Consider the following 25,794-nt stretch of genomic DNA (forward strand, 5'->3'; position numbering starts at 1 on the left):
GACCCACCACCCCCAGATTGCCCTCGATAGCCTGTTGGTTGGTCTTGCTGGGTTTTTGCTTGAGCATCGGTCTGGTCTCTTCCTATCAGCTCACACCCAGCCAGGTTTCCTCCCCAAGGAAAGGAGTTTCCTGGTTTCACCCTAACACACATCTCTTCTGGGCTCTGTAGCCATGAAATTAGCAGCGCCTGTCCTAGTCACCTGTCCCTTCTCTATATTTTCTGTGGGTTCTTTTGAAAATCTGAGCCCCACTAATGAAGAGTGGGTTGAATGTCCAGCTGTGGTCATGCACACCCACTTGGAACACTGTAAGTCTGGAAGATAGGAGGTCCATGATGTTTGGAGTATCCGAACACATGTGGACCAGTGATAGTGCAGACCCTGATGTGCTGCAAAGTGGAGATATTACAGCTTCCTGAAACCCATGAGCACAACTCAAACAAAATCACACTCCAGATTGGCTTGTTGCTTTGCTTCAGGTATGCTCTCCAGAGAATGTCCTTGGAGATCACGTGTTCTCCCTCCTCCCCCCTGGACCAGCTCAGAGCCTCCTTGCTTAGCTCAGAGCCTCCTTGCTTTTGGCACATGCAGATTCTATTTTGCTGAGCCAGAGCACCCATTTGTGTTTTAGATTCTGAGGCTGGATTGTATCTTCCTGCAGACTCGGGTCTCCAACATACCCTAGGTGTCTTCCTTGCTTATAGTCCCCACAAAGACTGTCTTTTTTTTTTTTTTTTTTTTTTTAGATATTTTCTTTATATACATTTCAAAAAAAAGACTGTCTTTCTTAATTAGATCCTCTGTTTGGAATCATTAGGTGTACCTGCAAATGTAAAAGAGCTAGGGGCTGGCTGAGTTCAAGTTTATAGAGTCCAGGCTTCTGTGAGGACCTCTCTGGGGTCATAGGAGGGGCAGGGCCCAGGCCAACTCCAGGGTCTGGTCTCAGGTACTAGGTGGCTCCTAGGAAGCTAATTATTAACAGTGGGGTGGCTTCTGATCTGCTGGAAGGGCCTTGCTTGGCACACGATGCTTTTCAGCTGGCACCTTTTAGAAAACCGAGGAAATCGTTTGCTTTGTTTCTCAATTTGAAAAGGTGCTGAAAGGGCCGTGACCTTCCCAGAAAAAGGACTGTCCCTTGGGTGTTGTTTCTTTTTTAAGTTTTCTGAGACACCTGTTAGAAGCATTGTGTCACCTTCCAGTAGAGGAACATGGGTAATAAACAGCCGTATCATTACCTGTGTTTCTAACGTTGCAGAATTAACTGGGGAGAAAGGCAGCTTTTCTGGACCACTTCCCTCATAAGAGGAAATTCACCTCCACGTGAGCCTTGGGGAATGCTTATAAAGATTATCTCCAAAGGGTAAGAATAGACCTGCAGTCAGTAAATTACAGAGGCTGAGTGATTAAGTATGAGGCCGGGTTTTACCTCCAGTGAATCACCTGTAATTCACCTCCCGCCCAGTGGCATTGGGTCAGGAGACTTGGAGCTGGCAGTTGTGTAATGCTAGCACTGAATGGGGATCCATATGATTGTTGGAGTTGACCATGACTGGGCATGCTTTCCTGAGGCTAATCTACTGACCTGGACAACGGTTCAGTGCCTTCCAAAGCCACGATGTCAGGAGAGATAATGGCTGGAAAAGCACTTGGGAACCTCAGATGCGCTGTGGGACCTTCTTCCTCCCACAGCAATCCCAGCTTGCGGGTGGCCCAGGGACCTAAGAAGGAGGTCGGTCGAGTGTAGACTGTGGGTATGGAAGACCAGCTACTCTGCTGCCTCTCAGAGATGTTTACAGGGGATGCAGCGGAGACCTAGGAAGTAAGTCAGTTTGTCCAGGGTCACGTTAGTCACTGGTAAGTGGCCGAGCTGGAGGCCTGCTGAGTTAGTTACTCCTCTAAAATGGATTTTCCTCAGTTCACCAAGCACTGGCTTCAACACATGTCGGGGTTCAGTCTAAATAAGTGCAACAGAACCAACAAAATACACTTTTTTCTTAAGACCTGAAACACTTGCTTTTATTAGCAGTACTAGGAACAACCATATCTGTTGGCATTTTGCACATGTCCAGTTTCCAGAACCATGGTGTTTTGAATGTTCATATACATTTTTTTCTTTTCTTTTTTTTCGAGACAGGGTTTCTCTGTATAGCCCTGGCTAACCTGGAACTTACTCTGTAGACCAGGCTGGCCTCAGAAATCCACCTGCCTCTGCCTCCCAAATGCTGGGATAAAAGGCGTGTGCCACCACTGCCCGGCTACATTTCTTTTATTACTTGTCTGTCCTCATTTTATCATGGGGTGGGGGGAACTGCAGAAAGCTGAATAGGCGCCATGAGAACACATCTCTATCTCAGTTTCTAGAGGCAGTGGCGGCTGGCATGGTTACTGTGTCTGGTCTAACCCAAGATGACCCGTTGGGATTGAAGCCTTCCAAGCAGAAGGCTTTAGGGGTTGGAACGAGCCTCTACGGGCTCTTTCCTAGGAGACTCATGAAGGAAGAGGTGGCCGAAGAAAAGACTTTCCAGGATGCTAGGAAGTAGGGGTTGGGAGTGGGAGCAAGGATAAGGGTTGGAGCGTTTTTATGTGTTTCCTTGAGATAAAACCTTGGGGAAGGCAGCTCTATGGTAGTGAGCATGGGTTTTCTCTGGCCCAGCTGGCCCTGGCTTCAGACATCTTGGCAGGGGCGGAGGCTGGCAGGACATTCCACTGTGAGATTCCAGCCTCTTGGCTGGGATGCACCATGATTAACACATCTCAAACCTTTCAAAGTGACTTTAGCTGTTTTCTTTAGTGAAGGCTTCTGCCGCTTTTTTGGCTGTAAAGGGGTCGGGGGCTGGAGCCCAAGACAGAAATATCAGAGGCTGACACCCAAATGGGTGTGGCCATGGCCTTGGGCAAATATTAACACAGTATTTTTGTAAAGTTTATGCAACTTGATTCATGTTCCTGTAGAGTAAATTTATTCCATCCTGCTTTTTCCAGTCTGTTCCGAGCTTGGTGGAACTGTCCACGGGCAAGGCGAAAAGAGGTTGGTCGCTTAATTTTAGGTAGAAAGTGCTAAGAATTGGGCGTACTCCATTCTCCCTTTTTTAAGCCTTCCATGATGCTTCGCTCTCTTTAAATAGTACTCTTACACCTCTGATGGACCGTTTAAAACTTTGAAGAGCGAGGCATCCATGTAGAATCATTTCCGTGCAAGTCTATGTAAGAAGATAGAAACTGAACAGTACTACAGTGGAATATGGCTTCTATAAACAGAAATATACCCTGGGCACTTTCAAAACAGAAGTCAGGATAGAATTTTGGTCCCCAAAGCCTAAAGCTCATTTTTCATATTCTCCAGTAGCTTTTTCAATATGAGTTCCTTTATTTAATTACCTGTTGTAATGCGTCTTGGTCAGCTAAGACCTTTCCGCCACCAGGTTCCTCAGAGCTCCCCAGTCGTTCAGCCGAGAGCTTAGTGTCTTCCATGTTTATGCAGCCTTTACCTTAGGCTCCTTCTTCTGTTGAGCAGACAGTCTGCTTCCTTTTCTTTCTTTTGTTGTTTGAGTCAGTGTGGTGTGTGTGCGCCTGAGTGAGGGTCGTGAGGCTCACTACATGTTTGTGGAGGTCAGAGAGTAAACGGGTGTTGTTGACGCTTGGAGATCATGTTGGAGATCAGGGTCTCTCTTCTGCATTCCACTTCTCTGTACCGTATTCCAGGTGAACTGGCCCCTGAGCCTCTGGGAATTCTGTCTCTGCCTCACATCTCCCCACAGGAGCTCTGGGAGCCTTCACCGAAGGTGATTCAAACTCTCCAGTGGAAAAGACTTACCCACTGAGCCACCTCCCAGGCCCTGAACCCGTTCATGTCACCTGTTTAACCATTGGGTTAAAAAGAATCAGTCCAGTGGATTGGGCTAATTGGAATACATTCTCTGCTAATCTCAAAGCTGGCCTTGGAAAGAGGGATAGCCTCTCTCTTCTAAATAACTCTTAGAAAAAAGTAAGCAATTGCTGAGGTTAGCCTCCACTAAAGTGATTAAATTGGAGTTCCCACCCTCCCACTGCCAGATTCTAAACCTCTCACCTATCCTTATTCCTCTTTTATGTCAAAGCTTCTAAAAGAATCTGGCCTAATCCTCCCTGACCGCTCACTAAGATATCAGCTATCCCTCAGGCCCCTCTTTTGCTCTGGAGCTCATAAAACCTCCCTGAACCTCCCCTCCTGACCTTTCTTTCAGTAAGGTCCCATCGTTGTGGAGTCTTTGCCTGGAAACCTCAGCGAGCTGGTCCTGTCACCCACCTGTCTCAGCCTCCTTGTCCCCTAGACAGGTCTTCACCTCCTATGGAAGCTAGGTTCCCCTAGCATCTCTACCTTCCCCCACCGGCTGGCCACTTCCTGGCTTGGCCTGGGGCCGAGTAAATGAATATTGAGTCAATGGGCCGGAACTCCTTTGCCAAAGTAATAACAAAGGAAGCCAAAAGTAATTATAAACAAGATCTACAGGTCCTGGGGCAGGGGGTGGGGCTACTGAAAATACCCACGTAGAAGGCCGGAATTTGGGGATTACTTGAAGGCTTGATAACATCTTCCCAAACATTAAAATAACTAATAAAAATCTTGTCTTCACCAACTGGTATCAGCTGGGGAGAGGAGTCACACGAGGGAGACTCGGGACCTGGGTAGTTTTGGTGGCCTTTGCCCTGTGTGATACCCCAGGATAAAGGCTTCTCATACCTACCCAGGGCTGCCACCTTCCTGTGCTGGGCCTGGCTTCCTCTTCCCCGAGGCAGATGCATTGACGGTAGCTGAGGCCCGCGGGGCTGGAGCCTGTTTCGCTTTTTTTTTTTTTTTTTTTTTTTTTATAGCGGTTTATAGGCCACCTCTCCACCGCCTGTGGCTTCAGCCTGCTTTCCATCCTGCGCTCTGAGAGGCGCTGAAGCCTCTTCTTAACCTCCCAGCGTCCAGGCTAACTTTTTTATTTTGTTAGCTTTGACGACGGTGTCATGGTGTCCAACCTATAAATAAAAACTAAAGATAAACCCTGGGCTCTCGAATAAGAAAATTATTTTGACATTTCGAAGTCATCTGGGAACAAGGGAGCTAACTACAGGTTCTGGTTTGGATTGAACTGACTGGACAGATGATTATCTCAGCACTGCTTTGGGGGTTCAGGATCTTCTTTGGGAGGTCCCCCTCTCTGAACAAAAGGTCAGGGAACAAATGAGCCGATTCTGCGGTTGTTGTCCTGGAGCATGAGGATTGGAGGTGCAAGAGAAGATGATAGAGTTTTGTGAAAGTCAAGACTGATTGCTAATTCTTAAGTTCACTTCTAATGAAAAGTATCCATATTATAAATGCATATGCAAGTTTCAAAAAAAAAGTTTTGTTTTTACACCATTTGTGATTATCACTGGTTAGCAGGCTTTAAGCTTTTTTTTTATTTTTTTGTATTTTTCTTGTATGTCTGTGTGAGGATATCAGATCCCCTGGAACTGGAGTTACAGACAGTTGTGAGCTGCCATGTGGGTGCTGGGAATTGAACCAGGGTCCTCTGGAAGAGCAGCTATCTTAACCTCTCTGTGCCGTCTCTCCAGCCCCTAGGCTTTAAACTTTAAAAGTATTATTAAAAAAAAATATTGTTTCTTTTTTGGTATATAAGCTTGATGTTGTTTTTTTTTTTTTTTTTTTTTTTTTTTGGTTTTTTGAGACAGGGTTTCTCTGTGTAGCCCTGGCTGTCCTGGCACTCACTTTGTAGACCAGGCTGGCCTCGAACTCAGAAATCCGCCTGCCTCTGCCTCCCGAGTGCTGGGATTAAAGGCGTGCGCCACCACGCCCGGCTGATGTTGTTTTTTTTAATGGATTTTAACATTAATTTAGCAGTAAATATGATCATGCCTTGTTTTAATGAACAGGCTTGTTTTGCTAACTTAGTAGGTGTGTGTGTGTGTGTGTGTGTGTGTGTGTGTGTGTGTGTGTGTGTGTTGGGTATGTGCGCCCGAACAGGCCCAAGGTTGGTGTTGGACTGTTTGTCATTCCCTCCCCTCACCTTATTCTTTGAGACAAGAACCATGTAGCTTCCTCTCCCATCTCTGCTTCCTGAACGCTGGGGCAGCCTGTACCTTACTTTACTGTGAACAATGGAAACCAACGGTAACAGTGAGCCTGCACTGCACCTTTGTGAAGATGTGCAGGGTTGTATTTAAGAAATTCAGAAAGCCATGAAAAGGAAAGTACAGTGGACAGATAGGGTTGGTCAGTTTGTGAGAGTCACAGCCATGAGGGAAAAGATCAGATTCCATGAGCCACTTCAGAATTTTGTTACCAACTGCACATAATTAAAATTGATCAAACGAAACCGCGTTGATGCGTACATATGTGGGTATTTTACAAGGAAAAACTAAAACCGCTCATTTTTTTCTTTTTTAAAGATTTATTTATTTATTTATCTATTTAATGTATGTGAATACACTGTCGCTGTCTTCAGACACACCAGAAGAGGGCATCAGATCTCATTACAGATGGTTGTGAGCCACCATGTGGTTGCTGGGAATTGAACTCAGGACCGCTGGAAGAGCAGTCAGTGCCCTTAACTGCTGACCCATCTCTCCAGCCCCAAACCACTCATTTTTTTAAAAAAGATGTATTTATTTATTATATGTAAGTACACTGTAGCTGTCTTCAGACACTCCAGAAGAGGGAGTCAGATCTCATTATGGATGGTTGTGAGCCACCATGTGGTGGCTGGGATTTGAACCTTCGGAAGAGCAGTCAGGGGCTCTTACCCACTGAGTCATCTCACCAGCCCCTCATTTTTAATTCATTTGGCTGAATTGAACTGTAAAGCATTTGGCAAGCCTAATAAATCATACACAATGTAAACTCCCCCTCCCCCATGCTCCTTTTAGGAAGATGCTAGCTCTCTCTTCCACTCGTGTCTGAGAGGGATTCAGTCTGTGCTTATGTCCTGGTCTTCATTCTCAGGTGTTACAGAGCAATGAGAATTTGGGGTCTGGTGACACCAACTCTGAGGGAACAAGCCAAGACACCTGGTGACATAATTGCAAGGTGACAGCACTTTTGAACTTTCTTTCTCTGTTTGACCTCTGGGCTAATCCCAGCCCTGACCTATAGACTGGAAAATCTGTCACTTCATCAACAGTGATTTAGGAAGCACTCAGCCCATCCAGGATCGGGCAGCTGCTGAGCTATATAGCTCTGGGAAGCAACTTTGTAGCATAGGCTCAGAAACTGACATAGCCTTTGGCCCCAAGACCCTGGTTATAGGCAGAAATCCTGGAGACTGTGGTTGACAGTTTCCCAGTGTGTGGCTCTCAGGTTGCCTGTATCGTTGTCTAGGGTAGGGGGTTATTAAAAAAACGTATGTCTTCTCTCTGACAGTAAAATATGCGTGGTTTCAGACTGCATCCCAGGACAGGAGGAAAGGAAGGATCAGAATAATTTGTAAAATTTTACTGTCAGCTCTGAGGTAAACGCTTGGTCGGTGTTTGCTCTCTTGAGTGCTGTAGTCTCACTGTGATTTTGAAATACATAAATAAACTTGGTCTTGTGTAGAGGTAAAGTGATAACCAGACCTGTAGTATGTGCCTAAGAGCAAACCCTGGGGTCTGTACACATGGATGTGTGTGTGTCTGTGTCTCACAAGAATGTGCAAGCGACCCACCTGCTTTTGCTTTAGGAGTGCTGGGATTAAGGGATAAGCTCTCATACCTGGTTTCCTCTTATTTGTTAAATTACGTGTAAGGTGTGTCTGTACCTCCTCTCACTCACCCAGGAGCTTGTAGAGTCTCCTCAGCCAGAGAGCCCCCCCTGCCTCCAGGGTTACAGATGGCCATGTTGCCTGTTTTTTTTTTTTTTTTTGTTGTTGTTGTTTTGCTTTTTTTTTTTTTTTTTTTTTTTTTGGTTTTTCGAGACAGGGTTTCTCTGTATAGCCCTGGCTGTCCTGGAACTTACTTTGTAGACCAGGCTGGCCTCGAACTCAGAAATCTCAGAGGCTGGCTCTGCCTCCCGAGTGCTGGGATTAAAGCCGTGTACCACCACACCCGGTTTATGTTTCCTGGTTTTTATGTAGGTACTGGGATCTGAACTCCCAGACTCCAGTCCTCAGGCTGGATACTGAGTGCCTTATCCACAGACTCATCTCCCCACTCCTGTAAAGTTTTATCTGCAGAAGGCATTCTCACTTCCTTTAGAATGTTTGGGCACCTTATTCTGGTTCCAAACCAAAGCCTAGGGGCATTGCCTGTCGGGCGGAGGCAGTGGTGGAAGAACTGGTTTGGTTTTTTTCCTGGGAGAATCATAAAGCATGTGATGTGGTTGTTAAGGACCTGGTTGATTTCCCTCACCCCCACCCCTCCCTTCCTGCACCAAGACTAAATTGTTAAAAAAAAAAAAAAAAAAAAAAATGCAGCCCAGCTTCCATGATCCCAGCAAAAAAAAAAAAAAAAAAGAAAAAAAGGCACCACTGATATTCTCTCAGCGGCCAAATAAACCTTCTCTGTCCCATCCATTAAATATTGATAATTGATGAGAATTGGTATTGATCTGGTGAGTCATCACGAGACTGAAGGGGACGCTGTGTTCCTTTCTGTGCTAGAAATCTCCCTGTCGGGCAGATCCATCGTCTGTTGATGCTCAGAATTAGGAAGAAAAAAGAGGAAGGAAGAAAGCTTTCTTCAGCCCAGCAGGGAGGGAGGATCAGGACAAGGAAGCTGAGCCGCAGAGAAATTGTTACATAGCCAGCCAGAGAGTGATTGATTGCACAGTAAACAAGAACAGAGCCAACCTGTGTCTCCCCCTACCTAAGTCGTAGAGTTGGAGGCAAGAGCTTTCCTCTGCTGGCCACTAGATGGCAGTATTTGGCAAGGTCAGCCTGAATGTGATTACCTGGCTTGGCTCTAGTCACGAGGTTCCACGGTTCACTTACAGAATACTCACACATTTGTTTATAAATCCAAACGGTTTTCTTTAAGAAGATCTGAGCTGGGCGTGGTGGCGCACGCCTTTAATCCCAGCACTCGGGAGGCAGAGGCAGGCGGATTTCTGAGTTCGAGGCCAGCCTGGTCTACAAAGTGAGTTCCAGGACAGCCAGGGCTATACAGAGAAATCCTGTCTCGAAAAACCAAAAAAAAAAAAAAAAGAAGATCTGGTTGTGGTGGGGCGTGCCTTGGCATCTAATAGCACCAAGATTTTCAAGTCTCTCCTCTACCACATCGAAGCTTCTAGGCCAGCCTATTATATAAGACCCTGTCTCAAATAAATTAAATGGAATCAATATCCATTTGTCTTTTTCTGAAAGTCTTATGACCTTAAGTTTCTGCTATCCCTGCCTCCGCCTACTCTTCAGGGTTTGGGGTCACCAGTGGATGTTGCCCAGTTTATACAGGGCTGGAGATCAAACCCTGGTCCCTAGGCCTGCTATACAAACTGAGCAACTCCACCAACTGAGGTCCATCCCTGGGCCCTGAAACATGCATTCTCAAATTAAAGGCCCAATTTCTTTTCTTTCTTTTTCCAGAGGCATATAACAGCTATAGTAGCAACTGCCTTTGAACACCAGTGAATTGCTTTAAAAGGGATAACATTATAAAAATGAAGTCTTTATAAATGTGTGAGATATTTGACATTAAGATAGCCCTACAAAATCTGGATTCTATAGTCAGTTCCTGTTCACATCAGAAACTTAGCATTGATTAAGAGCCTTGTGTTCAGGCATGGTTGCATATACCTGTCATCCTAGCATTTGGGAGGTGGAGCCAGGAGGATTACGCCCAGCCTCAGCTATGTAGTAAATTGGACAACCAGCCTTGGCTACATGAGACCCCGCCTCAATGGTAATAAATAAACAGTGCCTTTTATTGCATGTCTGCTCCATGTCCATGCTAGGCACCTATGTATTCCATCTGTAACTCTGCAGTATTTACTGAGCCCCAGCTGTGTGCATAATGAGATCATGCTTTTTCTATAATATGTTTTCAGAATATCGTCTTTGATTAACATCTGAATCACAGTAGAACCCACAGCCAGTGTTCCCGCTACCCCAGCGCTCTTTGATTTGAAACACTGTGCAAATAGGCTCAGCTCCCATGATGTCAGTGGCTTGGTCTGCAGCTGTGATGTCCGTTTGTGGTTACTGAGGCCAGTGTGTTCCTGTTTGGGTTTTGGCTTTGTTTGGAATTAAGAGGCTTATAAAGGAAGCCATAGAAACCCCGAGTTCCCCAATGGCTACGGTACAGGAAACAGGGCAATTAGTCAGCATCTATTGTCCAGCCAGATTGTTTAAGATACAATTTCAAGACAATCTGGAAACACCTCCTGGCTCGATAATATGTAGTTTAGCATCTGTGTCAAGCAAGCTCTTATCAAGGTTTGTTTTAGGGACAATTGCCGGAAGAATATTCTGCAGTTTTCATGAAACAACTTTCAGTGACACTGTCCTTAGGTTCCAAGGCCTTCGTGTGACAATCAGGGAGGAGGGGAAAGTCTCCCTAAATATACTCTGGCCATGCTGGGAAGCATCACCAGCCACGGTTCAGTTTTCAGTGCTAGGATCCCTGATGCTAGCTAGCACAGGAATAAGAGGTTGCCTGGGGGAAATGGCCTTGCAAAGCCCTGCCTGTGGTTGGCATGCCGGCTCCTGTTGCTTTCCTTCCCGGCTTCCTCCTTGAAGACCTTGGTTTTCTGTTCCGGGTCTGTGTGAGGATACTTTATCTGCCCTGCAGACCTCGCTGTGTTCCAAGGCCAGCCGTGTGAAGAGCCACTGTCTGGACCTCAGTGACCTCAGCTTCCAGACTGCCCTTTGAGGGGTTCCTCAAGGCCCAGGGCACTGAATTCCCATGGGAGGTAGGACCGAGAATCATCTACAGAAGTTCCCAAGGAAGCTCCGAGGGCCGCTGCCCATTAATAATAATGTACTTCCTAACTATGCTATTGTATGTTAAAAGAACACAGTCTACCTGGGATTCTTAAAGGAGAAGCCAGCGACAGAGCTGACATTTTCAGTTGCGTGTGGGATAAAGCATTCGGGAAGACATTTGTTGTCTCTTGATAACTTTTTGTATTACTCAGAAAATACATCCCTGATTCCAGTGACATTTTTATTGAAAAGGGCATGGTGGAGGTGGTGGGTGAGTGGGTGGAAATCTCTGTGATTGTGTGTGTGTGGTGGCTTTTTTCTTTTTTCCTTTTTTTTTTTTTTTGTACTATCAGTCTCCAGGAAAAAAAATTTATTAATATTTGAGGTTTCCTGTCCTGAGCTAGTTATAGAACTTTACCTAGAGCACCTTGAATTTATTGCTAGGGACTCAAAGCACAGCTTCTGTTGTCCTCTGTACCTAGTCTGTGGTCCTTGCTATCCCAGACGTTTGATTCTTTTTTTTCCCAGTCTCTGGTCTGCTCTGCCCTCCTTCCCACGGGTGAGCGACACATCTCTCTTCCCACTGCCTAGGTCTTTACATCTGGTCCTGCCCTGGTATCTGGTGCTGTCTCTCCGGGTGTCTCTGCCTTGGTCCCCCAGAACAGATGGACCTTGGATGAATAGTTTGAGCATCGCCTGGAAGACTGGGAGATGCTTAATTCTTCCTGCATTTATTGGTTTACTTAACGTACTTAACGGATTGCCCATCAGTGTTGAGTGTCAGAGGCACAGTGAGCCAGAGTAGCACCCGACCTCAGTCCTGCCCTCACGGAGCTAGGCTGGTAGTAGGATATGCAGTTAGAAACCCACACCATGACTTTTAAGTGCAGAACACAGTTGAGAGTCTAACACATTGGCTGAGAGACCCAGGATGGCCACAGGATGCTGTGTCCTTTGTGTTCAGTTGCCAATCTCTTTATTCTGCCGTCCCACTATTGAGCTCTCTAGTAAAACCAGCTAAAAACGGAGGGTGGGGGTTGGCGAGGTTGGCGAGGCGGCACAGCAGGCCGAAGCGTCTGCCCTCAAGCCTGACGATCTGAGTTCAATCCCTGGGACCCACTCACGTGGGACCTGTCTCCTGCAAGTTGTCCTCTAGTCTCCTCAGGCACACACAAGCATACACAGTCTTAAGATGTAAAAAAAAAAAAAAAAAAACCAACGTGGAGAGAAGCCATACAGCATACAGCAGCAACCTCTGCTGACCTCTGGCTTTCACTTGTAGGCATCCCCACACACATACAAAAGCATTCAGGACCATCCAGAAGCAGCCACTAGTCAGTACCTGGAATTGTGCTGTAGGTAATCCATGGTGCCTGGCTTCTTAACATTAACCATTAAAGTAACATTAAAGAAAATCCTGCTTTGCACACAGCAAGGATTCATTTCTCTGCTTGGCTACATACAGGTGCATGATCTGAGCATGCCATGATTTACCCATCCTTCAGCTGATTGGAATTTAGATCTCTTCCCATCTGCTGGTATTATGAAGAGTCTTGTACATATATATATATATGTATATATATATATATATATATATATATATATATATATATATATATTTGTGAATGAAATGTGTCGTTTTATTGGACACATACCCAGGAATCAGATTGTCATATCATGGAACGTGGTGTGGTCAGCTTGGTAGAGATTTTCCCCAACAGTTTGCCAAAGTAGTTGTGTTAATTTAAGATATATATGTATATATGTATGTGTGTGTGTGTGTGTGTGTGTGTACACTGTCACTGTCTTCAGACGCACCAGAAGAGGGCATCAGATCCCATTACAGATGGTTGTGAGCCACCATGTGGTTGCAGGGAATTGAACTCAGGACCTTTGGAAGAGCAGGCAGTGCTCTTAATCACTAAGCCATCTCTTCAGCCCCAATTTACGTTCCTTGCAGCATCTCAGAGAGACGGATAGCTGAACCCCTTCCACACTGTTCTCAGTTTTGTCCGTCCTCGTTCTGTAGCTCTACTTTGCATTTCTTTGACAAGCGATTGCCTAAGAACCTCATTTCTTCCCATTTTTAAAAAAGGAAATGCTTCACTTTTATTTTCAGTGTCTGTGTATGTGCATTTTTCTCAGCGGCTGGAAGAGGGCAGGGCATTGATTCCACTGGAGCTGACGCTAACAGGTAGCCTTGAGCTGCCTGATGTAGGTGCTAGGACTAGCTAGAACTTTGGTCCTCTGAAGGAGCTGAATCTGCTCCTAACCGCTGAGCCATCTCTTCAGCCAAAATAAGATAAATCTTAAAAAAAATTTTTTTTACAAAGAAATAGTTCTTAATTTTAATATAGCATAACTTATCAACCAGCTTTTGTGTGTTTTACATATTTCTTTCATGCTTAGTTTTGCAAAACTTAAAAATACCTAAGGTAGAGTCAGGCGAGGTGGCGCACGCCTTTAATCCCAGCACTCAGGAGGCAGAGCCAGCCTCTGAGATTTCTGAGTTCAAGGCCAGCCTGGTCTACAAAGTGAGTTTCAGGACAGCCAGGGCTATACAGAGAAACCCTGTCTCGAAAAACCCAAAAAACAAAACAAAACAAAAACCAAAAAAAACCCTAAGGTAGGAATTGTCCTCTGGGAAATTAGAAGGTACTACGCGTTGGAGATAACAGGGCAAGCAGATAAATAAGCCGCGTATGTATTTCCTTGACCTAACGTGGCATTGCATCTTTGAGCAGCAGATTCTGCTTAGCAGTGGTTCTCAACCTTCCTAATGCTGTGACTGACCCATGTATACAGTTCCTCATGTTGTGATAACCCCAAACCATAAAATTATCTTCATCGCTACCTCAAAACTATTGATTTTGCTACTGTTGTGAATCGTAATGTAAATCTCTGGTTTCTAGTAGACTTAGGTGACCCCTGGGAACAGGTTGTTTGACACCCTCCCCAAAGAGGACACGACCCACAGGTTGAGAAACACCAGCTTAGCATACCTCAGAAGTCAAAAATGAAATGCAAAGATGGTTTTGTTACCCTATTCTACCTACAGGCTCTGCAGCTGATGCTGTGAGGATCCAGGCCATCTTGTGAGGGGCTGTGTAAGGCCTGATCGCCTGCCTGGAAAGCACTGACAGGTGTCTCATCTTGCAGGTTACTCGGCGGCCGTTATGACCTCCCGGTTACGTGCGTTGGGTGGAAGAATTAACAATACCCGAACCTCCGAATTGCCCAAAGAGAAAACTCGATCCGAGGTCATCTGCAGCATACGGTTTTTAGATGGCTTGGTACAGACCTTTAAAGTTAACGTAAGTTCTCCGTAATTTTTTTTTTCTTTCTGCCTAAATCCTCTTAAATAGTTTTAAGTTCTTGGTTTACAAAACAAAAAAAGAAGTTGTTAGCTAACAAGGAAAGCTTGAGATTTCAGAACTGGTATGGTGAGATGGGGCTGGGCATGGGAGCTGTGCTTCTGTCTCTTCTTAGGGATGTGAATCTGTTGGTGTCCTCCAAGGTTGATGGCTCTGGGATGTTGTTCCCCTCCCCGAATAGTCCCCTAGGCAGAGCTGGCCCTTGGATGACTATGTCCTGTACGTGATTTATTTGAGCCCACGTGACTTTGTGTTTTTAAAAATAGTAAAAAAAAAAAAAAATCAACCTAGGATATAAGTGTCCTGCTAAAGTGTGAGCCCCATGAGGACAGGCCGGGTGTCCTGGCATAGCACTGGGCACGCAGCTGTGCTCTGTGAGATGGTCAGCCTCGTGGGTGGCAGGAATCCTAAAGTTCCTGCCTGGCTCCTGCTCAGAGACCTTGATCTCAGATCTTCATGTAAGCAGCTCTGAGAGGCAAGGACAGCAGCTGCTTCAGCTGGCTCTGCACCCAGCCACCACCCATGCCCAGGGACTTCTTGTGTCCCTCAGTCCTGATGGCATCAACTCCAAGTCACCTGTGCCCCAGTTTTATGTGCCGAGAAAGAGAACGGCGGTAGAGGAGCCGGGCTGGATGTGATGATAAAGGCCTGTGATTCGGCACTCGGAAGGTAGACTCCGGAGCTGCAGAAGTTCGAGGCCAGCCTGGGCCTCAAATAAACAAACAAAATTGGGGGGGGGGGTGACCAGAAAAGGCCATAGCACTGAAACCTTAATGAAAACTGACAGACCCCTGCTGTAGCTGCTACTGTTACCCTACCCTACCTTCTCCTTCCACAGGGACTCACTATGTAGTCCTGGCTGGCCTGAACTTGCTATATAGACTATGCTGCCCTAGAAATCACAGAGACTTGTCTGCGTCTGCTTATTAAGAGTTAGCGTGCCGGGCGTGGTGGCGCACGCCTTTAATCCCAGCACTCGGGAGGCAGAGGCAGGCGGATTTCTGAGTTCGAGGCCAGCCTGGTCTACAAAGAGAGTTAGCGTTAAGACTTGTACTACCACCCTTGTGGGGTTTTACCCAGTCACCTCCCCAGCTTCCCTTCCTCTCCCTTTCTCTCCTTCCCTCCTCCAACCCCCCTGTTTCTGTCTCTGTCCCCTCACCACCATTAGTCATCTCGGTTCAGGCAAAAGACAATTTTCGGTTCTTCTAAACCATAGCCCGGGGAGCTGCCCCATACAGTGGATGTGAGAATGTTCTCAGTGGCACACAGGACCCAGGGGTGCAGACAGTGGCGGTGATTAGCAGAGACTCCTTTCGAAGCCTTCCTCCCCTCTGCCTGGCTCTCTTCTTGACCTGTCTCTATGGCCATGTTCTGCTCTTCTGAAGATGAGTTAACACTTATTGTTATCAAGAAAGAGAAGGGCAAGATAGCTCAGGGAGTGAAGGTGCCTGCCACCAAGCCTGACAAGCCTTGAGACCCACATGGTGAAAGGCCAGTTCACGGGAACGAACTGCCTGAGCCCTGGGGGAAGAGAGCCAGAGATAAGTGAAGTCGAAGAGGTTCCAAGTAGGGATGGAGTGAGAGGCCAGCTGGAGCCCGGGCATGCTGGCTTCTACACGGGGTAATGTAGAGAGCTCTGACTTGCAGCCTGACATGGCGTGACTCAAGGGTCACTCAGTCCGACTCAGTCCGAAGTAGCCAGAGGGGAAGAGGGCTGATAGACTACCATAGCAGTCCCTGAGAGAAATGGTGGTGGGCAGAGCAGTCTTGAGAGTTTGGCTAGAAGGCAGTACCTGGAAGATAGAGCCAAATAGTGGGACTCTCTGCCATGTTTTCCTGGTCTAGTTTGTCCTCTCTGTATTTCCCTTCCCCCAACTTTATTCATTCATTCATTCATTCATTCATTCACAGTCTCACTGTATATCTATCCCCTGCTGGCCTGGAATTCGATATGTAGACCAGGCTGGCCTCAAACTCTCAGAGATCCACCTGCCTCTGCCTCCAGGATGTTGGGGATGAAAGGTGTGCGTCACCGCATGTGGGATTCTCTTTTAATTCCTTTGGGAACTAGAACTGAACAGAGTTGACACATGAGTGTTTCTCTGGCTCAGAGATGAGGCTCCATCCAGCAAGAACAAAAGGGCTTTGGTGTTGCGCCACCAACTCCGAGTCAGGAGATCATGTAGCTACTGGTTGATGGTGCAGGTATGCCAGGCGTGTCGCCTCGAAGTGCTGAGGCCCTCGGTGGCAAGGCCGATGTTGGGCTACTTTGCCAGTTTGTCCTCTCTGTATTTCCCTTCCCCCCACTTTATTTATTTATAATAAATTACAGTCACTGATGACATAATAAGTCCAAGTTACATAACTAATATTCCAAACATATAAGTAATAGTTACACTAAGTGAGAAGATAGCTCTAATCATTAGGAGATTGTCCCGTGTGCTGAAGAGATGGCTCAGTGGGTAGGTGAGTGCTTGCTTTGCAAGCATGAGGAGTTCACATCCTTAGCACAAGGGTAAAAAGTAGCTGATGGTACACGTGACTGTAACCCTGCACTGGGGCTGGGATGGCAAGACCCCGCGGGCTCTCCGAGCAGCCAGTCTGGCTGAAACTGTAAACTTCAGGTTCAGTGAGAAATTCTGTCCTCAAAATGAGGTGAGATGTGATTGAAGATATCCCAGCATCAACCTCTGGCCTCTACACACCCCAGGGGTGAGTGTACCCATAACTGTGCACACACCACACACACACACACACATCTAGTAACTTGGGGAAATGGGTGGGCTGTATTGCTTTTTAAAAACCCGTGAAGATGCTTGTGACGGATGGTGGCAGGTCCAGAGGCCTTCAAAATGGACGGGTAGTGCATTCTGAAAATGACCAAGTTCATACACAACAGAGCAGACCCCCCTAAGTCACGCGGAAGCCGCTGCCACAGAAGTGTCCACATGTTACCTTGTTCTCCCCACCCTGGTCTCTGCGACCCACTTTCTGCGCATCACCTGCTCTCAGAAGCTCGCAGGAAGAGCCTCTTCTATACCTGTCTATTTCTGACTTGTATTGTCCTGAGTTGAATGGGTTGGGATCAAAGCATCCCTGGGAGGTTGACCTCTGAAAACAGAATCTGAAGTCCCCCAAGTGCTCTGTGCCCATTTTGTGTGTGTGCCTGTCTCACACTGTCCCCAGCTCTCTTTCGTTTGTGCAGCCAGCTTCAGACTGGGTGGCCACTAGAATGATGGGAGGGGTGACACTCCACCCTGTCACCCCACTAAACACAAAGCGGTTCCTTGTCCCTGTCCCCAGGTGGACCCCACTGTTCGTGCTGTGTCCTCTATGAAATCTATCTACGGTGCCTTGACCGGTTCAAAGCACTTGACAGCATTTGACACTCCATGTTAGTCACCCCTCCTGCAGCCAAGCAAGGAAAGAGGTGCTTCCTGTGGCACTGTCCCAGTGCCCACATGGGGCTGCCCCATAAACACTGGTGCAGGCCGCTGAGTCCCGTTCTGGAGTGAAGTGTGGCTAAATGTCCCCACCGGCTTCTCACTTCAGATGACGAGAAGCAGCAGGGCAGATAATCCCACAGGGGGACACAGGCCAAGTCACTTTGAGGGTATTTTGGATGGCGTTCGAGTATTTTTAGCTGTTAGTAGAGAGTTTTCCCCCCTGCACACTCTCTGGGTTCTTCCAGGGGCAGGAGCTGCAGCTGGGCCCCCAGCAGCCAACAGGAGCTGACCTGGGATTAGCATTTGCTGTGGGTAATCCGCAGCAGGTCATGGCGTGTTTGCTATGTAATGTGTGAGTTTTCCAACTTAGAAGTCACTGGAGAACCTCAGCTAAGGGATGGAGGCAACCTAAGAAAGCTAAGTTAAGCTGTGTGTGTGCACACGCGCATATGTGTGTGTGTGTATGTGTCTATGTGTCAGTGTGTGTGTGTGTGTGTGTGTGTAGGCCAGAAGACAACCTACAATATTATTTCCCAGAAACCATCGGTCTTTCACTGGCCTAGAGCTTCATGAGTTGGCCAGGCTGGCCAGAGGCCAATATTGGATATCTTCATTATTCTTTATTTTATTTTTTTCAACATTCTACCTGTCTGTCTGTCTGTCTGTCTGTCTGTCTGTCTGTCTGTCTGTCTGTCTGTCTACCTATCTATTAGCCATCCATCTATCACTTATCTATCTAATCTATTTACTTACTTGAGACAGAATCTCACTGTGTAGCCACAGGTGGTCTGAACTCTCTACGTAGACCAGGCTGGCTTCAGATCATCGAGCTCTGCCTGCCCCTGCCTCCTGAGTTCAGGGACTGAAAATGTGCACCACAACTAAGATATATTTTTATTCTCATGTCTGTCTTAATAGTGTACATGCACTCAACGTCCAGAAGAGGCCAGTAGCGCACCCTTCCCCTCCCCCCTCCCCAGCTGGTGTTGTAAGTGTTGTGAGCTACTCAGCTTAGGTGCTGGGGACGGAACTTTAGTCTTCTGCAAGCTCTGGAAGCGTTCGACCACGGAGTCATCTCTCTAGCCCCCTGCCGTAGATTTTTGAGACATGATCTCACCGAACCTGGAGTTAGTTTCTATATTTAGCTAGATTGTGTGGCCAGCAAGTTCCAGGGTTGGGTCTTCCTCTGCACACACACAGGTTCTCACGCTTGCAAGGCAAGAAGTCTACCGACCTTTCTCCTCAGTCCCTTAAATCCAGAGTGTCTGAAAACATGTCACTGTGGTTTGTCTTAACCCCGCTTCTGCTCCTTTCAGCCTTGTGACTTGAAATTTATTAATGCTTTTGTTACTGTGGGAAGTGTTTAATTCTTAAAATCTCAGAAAGTTTTACTTTTTCTTTGCCTACTGTTTAAAAAAAAATGGTTACTTCTATTTCTTGGTTCATTTTTAATTCTTGATGGTTTTGATCTAGAAACAAGATTTGGGCCAGTCGCTTCTGGATATGGCCTATGGCCACCTGGGTGTGACGGAGAAGGAATACTTCGGCTTGCAACATGGCGACGACCCGGTGGACTCTCCTGTAAGTGCTCACATGTAAGACGTGCTGCTTCGCTGCTTGGGTTGGTTTCATAGCTTATTTTTCTCACTCAACAGAGATGGCTTGAGGCAAGCAAACCCCTCAGGAAGCAACTGAAAGGTGAGTGTGCTCTCGCTTCGCTTGGTCACTGGGTGTACGGCACACTGTCTTCTCCTTACGGGGGACTTAAGGTGACGGTGGGGTCAGGGGGAGGTGCTTCAGGGCAACCTTGAGGATGAGGGGAGAGGGGGCAGCTCGACAAGGGAGCGTTCGTTTATTTTTCTAAGGGAGCAGGTGGATGAAGGATAGATAGTGTTTCTTAGCCCAGTATAAGAAACAGAGACCTAAAAGGGCTGGGGTGATGTCTTAGTTGGTAAAAGTGCTGGCTGTCCAAGCTTAAAGACCTGCACCAACACAAGAGGCTGGGAACTGTGGTGCATGCCCAGAATCCCAGCTCCGGAGACAGAGAGAGGAATTCCTGCACTTGGCTGGCCAGGCTGACGAGCCGAAGGATGAGCCCCAGGTTCAGTAAGAGATCCTGTCTCAGAAAACGAAGATGGAAGGCAGTGGAAGACGACGCCTGACGTCAGCCTGTGGCCTCCACGTGCACATGCAGACTCCTGCACACATAAAGAGAGACGGACACACATCCTCATACTTTCCAGCAGCACAGATGCTGTCTTAGCCACCATGAGTGGGCCCCTGTTGCTCTCAGCTTCCAGTGAGACAGCTACTCCAGCCATGCCCACTACCTCTGGCCAGCCTTTCTCATCCTGGCTTTCCTCATGGCTCTCATTGGCCCCATACATATCTAGTGTTCCAGGCTAACTTGACCAGTCTTCAGGACTCTGTCTGAACCACCCTTTAATCTCCTCTCTTTGTGGTAGATGCTTTTCTCTTTGTCCCTATGCCCATCTCCTATTCCTCGGGGCTCCTCAGATACCTCCTGGTATCTGAAGGAAAGCGCCAACTCTCTCCTTCCCTCTCATTTCTTTGTCCCTTCGTGGCTGGCTGAGCACTCTTGCTGTCTTCTCACAGTGAGGCACTTGCACTGCCTCTCAGGACTGTTCTGTTCCACTCAGCTCCACACCCTTCACAATGCTTGACACACAGGACGTGGCCAGTTACATGAGGCAACTGTTTGTCATCCTCTCTCTGGCTTGTCCTTGCAGCAGACACATCCCCACTGCTCAGACCAAGGCGAAGCCCTCTGCCGAGCCTGGGAACTGCAGTCCAAACCAGATTTGAACCCTGCTGTCATGATCAAGTGTAGAAGTAGAAAAGAGGAATTCTATGATAGTACTCTGCACACGCGTGCATGCACGCACACACACACACACACACACACACACACACACACACACACACACACACACATGCACGTTCTGAATCCACAGAATAAATAAGAAAAACACAGAGACTATGCCTGAGACACCAAAGTAACAATGATGGAAGGGAGAGACTGAGGAGGAATGGAAAAACTTCCCTACAGAGTTAGCGCCACCCACTGGCAGATAGGTGTGTATACAGAGGCACAGGCTTACACACTGTTAAAGATTTGGTACCAGCCCAGAGCCCACAAAGGAAGGAACTAAGAGATTTGGGGTGTGTGGAGGAAGTGTGGAGCCACGATGAACAAGACAGGAGGCAAGATGAGAGGAAGGATCAGCCAGCTGGGCAGCCCACAGAAGGACTTGGGTTTCAGAGAGCCCGAAGAGTGCTACGTGAGCCCGTAGACAGGACCTTGGCATATTAACCAAGAAGTCAAAAGGTCTCCCCATGTCTTGGCGACATGTCTTGATCTTCTGTTGTCCTAACCCTAGCTGGTCTGATCTTGTATCAGACACAAAGCCAGTTTTAGCCACACAAGGAAAGTGGCACTTGGTGTTGATGCCTGAGTAATATCTGAGTGACTTGTGTAACACTCAGGATCCCGGTGACTATTTTAATACGCTCTCAACTGAAATTGTAAAAATGGCTTCCAGTTTTTTTTTAAAAGAAAATAATCAAGTCAAAAACTTCAGTGCTACCAGATGTTCTGGTCTTGTCACTGGCTACCTAATCCAGAGAGCCGTTTACATTTCTCCATCTGTAAAGTGGAACCACTCAGCCCGCAAGGTACCCGTAGGGGTGTTAAGGCTCTAGATGCTGCGTGGAAATGTTGGGAAAGCGTAAGTCGCTATGTAAATGTAAGCTGCAGACCTTCGGGAGTTTTATGTATAGAAGCTAATTTAAGACTTTTAAGTGTTCTTAATATAGATATCATTGTTCGAACAGGACCCTAAGGCAGACATACAGCCGGAAGTGGGTGGTACCACCGTTGAAGCTATATAAATATATTAGGTGTCCGTGGAGACCTCTGAGCAGTTAAACACTCTGGATTGGGAGCCAGGGCTTTTCTAATGGAAACCTTGTGGTGGAGTGATAAGTACTTCCTTTATGGGAGACTTAGCAGCTATGGACGTGGACTTTCTTGTTGTTTAAAGGGAAAACCTAATCTGTTTTTGAAAAATGTTGTAGGAGGTTTTCCATGTACCCTGCATTTTCGAGTAAGATATTTTATACCTGATCCCAACACACTGCAGCAGGAGCAAACCAGGTAATCACCTTTCCTCTCGATGTTCTGTTATATGCAAATATACAAATTAGTATATATAAATATATATACAAATTAGTAGCTGCCAAAAATGTACTCTTTGTTTCCTGGCTGTGGACAAGTAACTTGATTGGGTGTAACCTCCAACCATCGTGAAATCCAAGTAAAAATTGGATTGAAATTTTAATGGCAGGTTTGTTTACAGTCTGTGGCCTGCATCCTTCAGCCCCGGTCTGGTAGAATGCATGTGGGCACCCTTCCCTCCTCTGGTAAGCATTGTGAATACTGAGGTTGCTAAAGTCAGTTCTTGCGATGCAGGCCTGGAGTAGAGCAGTCAGCCACAGGGCTCGGAGTATGATTTCTGAGGGGCTGGAATGAAGTCCCTTGGGGATGACAAGGCATAGCTGAAATCAGAACCTTCCACCAAGTCCCCGTTTGCAGGGGTGAGTGAGGAAGGAGAACGTGTTCTGGCTGGACCCCGCTTGTCCGCCGGGTGAATCAGCGGGTGTAGGAAGTTTGTGAGGCAGATCAGGGAAGGAAGGCTCTGATAGGAGCTGTTTACCCCGCAGGGCTTGCAGGCTGGGCTGGCTCTAGTTGGTCCTGGCAAGTGAATTTTCTGAGTGAGGAAACTGGAGTGTGCAGGATGGGAAGGGTACACTGAGAAAGCCATTGCCTCGGGGTGGGAGACCCAGCCAGCCGCTTCCCCTGCCTCAGGCGCAAGCCTTTAGTATCCCTTTGCTGTTCTTAAGGAGGGAAACTGTCTCCCTGAGAAGAAGCATAAGCTGTTCTGGGTTACTGAGTCCCATTTTATGGCAGAAAATCGCACCAAAGAGACGCCATTTGCTCAGATGTAGAATGTTCTCTCAGTTTTCTCTCTCTTCTTTTTTAATGACAACTACACATCGTATTTTAGCTTTTGATATGTTTAAAGGCCAGTTGTTGGTTTATTGCTCTGTTTTTCCTGCTCCTGTATTGTAAGGGAGGCCTAGGTGGCTCATTGGGAAGCCACAGTGGAGTGCATGCTGCTTTGAATCATTTTGGAGCCTTCCATCTATCCTTCATGCCCCATTCCACCCCCACCCCCGCATACACACTCACACACCACATTGCTCTGGATTAGGGGCAGTGTTGAGACACTCAACCCAGCATGTCATATCATCAGTTAGTTTACATAAAACTGATAACATCATCTGTCAGTCTGATGACTACTTCTCTGAGGTTTCCTCAAAACAGTATGAAGTAGAGTCTGGTCAAGGGATGTATTACAGTTACATGAAGGGGCAGACACAATGGTACACACCTGTGTTACTGGGGAGGCAGAGGCAGGAGGGTCCCTTGAGCACAGGAGTTTGAGGCTAGCCTAAGCAATCTAGCAAGACCCTATCTCAAAAAAAAAAAAAAAAACAAAAACAAAAAAACCAAGATGAATACCTTTGAAGAATTATGTATGCATGTTGCAACCTCTCCCCTCTCTCTCTTTTAAATGACCATTGTGACCCACCAAGTTGATTTTTACCTTAAGAAATTCCAGTTCATGTATGGTCACTGTTGTCACAGTCCTTCATATATCATCTCTGGGATGCTGAAGCCCCAGGTGTATGGCACCCTGTATGCACACTCAAGCTTTCAAGTGGAAAGGCTTGAGGGAGATGCTCCCAGAGCCAGACTCATCTCATGGTCCCTCTATAGTTCTTCATGGCCATCGGCTTCTACCCCCCTTAGGAAAGAAGCTGAGACCTTGTGGAGTGAGTCTACCTGCCTCCAGGGAGCATCCAGGGAGAAATGTGAGGCGGTTGCTCACATCAGCATCCACAATCGAGAACACACGTGCTTGCCTACTTGGGTTCACTTTAGTTTCCTCACTTCTTAGGGAATGGGGCCGCCCACAATGGGCTGGGTCTTTGCATATCAATTAACTTAATTAAAGCTAGCCCATGACATGCCCTCTCGCCAACCAGATATAGATAATGCCCCTGTGGAGACTTTCTTCCTGGGTGATTCTAGCTTGTGTCTTATCGACAGTTAGCCATCACAGGATCTGGGTGGAGTGTACTCTCAAAGGGGGTCAAACATTTCTAAAGTTAGAGTGGCTGTTAGTGATCGCTTTCCTTTCTTCTCAAGGGTACTTCCATGTCTGTTTATTGTGAGCCTCCACAACTGCTGTTACTGATAAATTTAGATTGTTCTGAGCAGCGTTCCACATACCGACAATCTCTAATGACAATCTGAGCTCCCCGAAGAAAGTGACAAAGCCTCCTAAGTTTGGGGCCCATTTGGTGACTCTCCACATGTGATTCTGTGGGGTTGGCTCGGATTTGCTCTGCAAAGCACCAGGTGGCATTTGGGGAAGGATCTCTGAGTGTTCACGGTCTCATTTGTGCCCCTCAGGGAAAGCGCAGGTTTTTACCAGTGCATCATTTATGACACTGCCCCTCTCTCCTTTCTCTCAGTATCCTTCCAGGAGGAGAGAACATTTAATTCTGGTTGAATGTTAGCCTGGATAAACATAGAAACCAACAAGAAAGAACTGGTTATGTCCTCCTGGGTGGAAAAGATGATCACACTACTGAGTGGACATGAATTAGCACAAGTATTTCATTATTGTGACCAGAGTTTTAAATAAGAAGCTACTTAAACGAAGAAGGGCTGGTCTTGGCTTGCAATCCTAGAGGCTACCTGCCATCATGGTAGAGGGCGAGCACACGTGTGTGTGTGTGTGTGTGTGTGTGTGTGTGTGTGTGTGTGTGTGGCTGCTATCACAGTGTACCCAAGGTTAGGAAGCACAGCTGATCGGCCACTTCCTCCCTTTATTTGGTCTGGGATCTCAGTTCATGAGTTTATGCCTCCCAGATAGAGGGTGGGTCTTCCATCTTCACTTAAACCTTCTGGAAATGCCATCAGATACACCCAGAGGTGTGTTTCCATGGTGATTGCAAATCCAGTCAAGTAGACAAAAAGGTTAACCACTCAAGCCCTTGTGAATAATACCAGCATCAGTGTCCGATGTTCAAAACAAGTTTCTCCTATTGGTAGCTTTCATAACTCTGACACAATACAAAGTGTTAATTGTGTCAGAGTTGACATAGATCCTAAGCTTAGTAATGACTTATGCAGCCCACAGAGATTGTTCTTGTCGCATGTCTGTCCAGGATAAAGGAAGGCAATTCTGACTGTAGAGAGTTTATTGAGGTGTATACTCTTGAGGCCTGCTTCATTTTGTAGTGTGATGTTTTTTTATTTGCAAGTTCTTTATCATAGAAGTTTTAATAAGTTAAGATAGAGATGGTGTGACAGCCTCACAGATTCACTGGGAGGCTGGCATGAGGAAGAAAGTCACAGAGTACCAGGCACCCAACCCCAGACTGCACATAGGAGATTGCAAAGCTGTTTCAAACATCCAGGTCTCAAAACAGCCAGCCCCGTGACCTTTGTCAACCCCAAGGAATATGAGACTGGTTTGTTTAAATTGACAGAGTGATCTCTCCCCCCGCCCCGGCACTTCTGCATCGTCAGTATTAGCTTTCAGGAGGCTTCCCTTTTGTCATCTTTGGCCAGACCCTGGAATGTCAATCCCGCTTGAATCTGGGGTTTAAAAAAGAGTGGGAGGTAGGAGCCAAGCGTCACATGTGTGCCGCGTCTCTAAATATAAATGCCTCCATGGTGCTTCCTGGTCTCACCAGGGCTGCTGATGCCACCCCATGGTGCTTCCTGGCCCCACCAGGGCTGCTCATGCTGGCCTCCTTTTCCTCTCTCTGTCCCAGGACAGACAGAGATGCAGCCTGCAGGGCTCAGGGGCCTGGAATAGTTTGCCCCCCCAGGACAGCTCCATGCTTTCAAAGCTGACTCTGATGCTTGCCTGGTAACTAGGCTACCAATACTTTCCCTCCAGCTTGGGGTGGTTCTTAGGCTCCAGGAAAAAGCCCAGCTGCGTGTCGCACTCC

General features: G+C 46.9%; 1 protein-coding gene across 8 annotated transcripts in view; it reads left to right on the plus strand.

Moving 5' to 3' along the window:
- The window catches only part of Ptpn3 (protein tyrosine phosphatase non-receptor type 3), a 150,524-nt gene that overhangs the window by 56,812 nt on the left and 67,918 nt on the right, over positions 1 to 25,794 (plus strand). For 6 of the 8 annotated variants that reach the window (XM_085839269.1, XM_085839270.1, XM_021159376.3 and 3 more), the window contains exons 2-5: positions 14,019 to 14,173; positions 19,153 to 19,260; positions 19,335 to 19,377; positions 21,778 to 21,856. In XM_085839269.1, coding sequence (XP_085695395.1) covers positions 14,019 to 14,173; positions 19,153 to 19,260; positions 19,335 to 19,377; positions 21,778 to 21,856 — 385 coding nt within the window. Of the gene's footprint in view, positions 1 to 14,018; positions 14,174 to 19,152; positions 19,261 to 19,334; positions 19,378 to 21,777; positions 21,857 to 25,794 lie in introns of those variants that run through there. The other 2 variants (XM_085839272.1, XM_085839273.1) reach the window with 2 other exon arrangements.

The sequence above is a fragment of the Mus caroli genome, unplaced genomic scaffold (assembly GCF_978045245.1).
Source record: "Mus caroli unplaced genomic scaffold, Mus_caroli_1 scaffold_6, whole genome shotgun sequence".
NCBI classification, from domain to species: domain Eukaryota; kingdom Metazoa; phylum Chordata; class Mammalia; order Rodentia; family Muridae; genus Mus; species Mus caroli.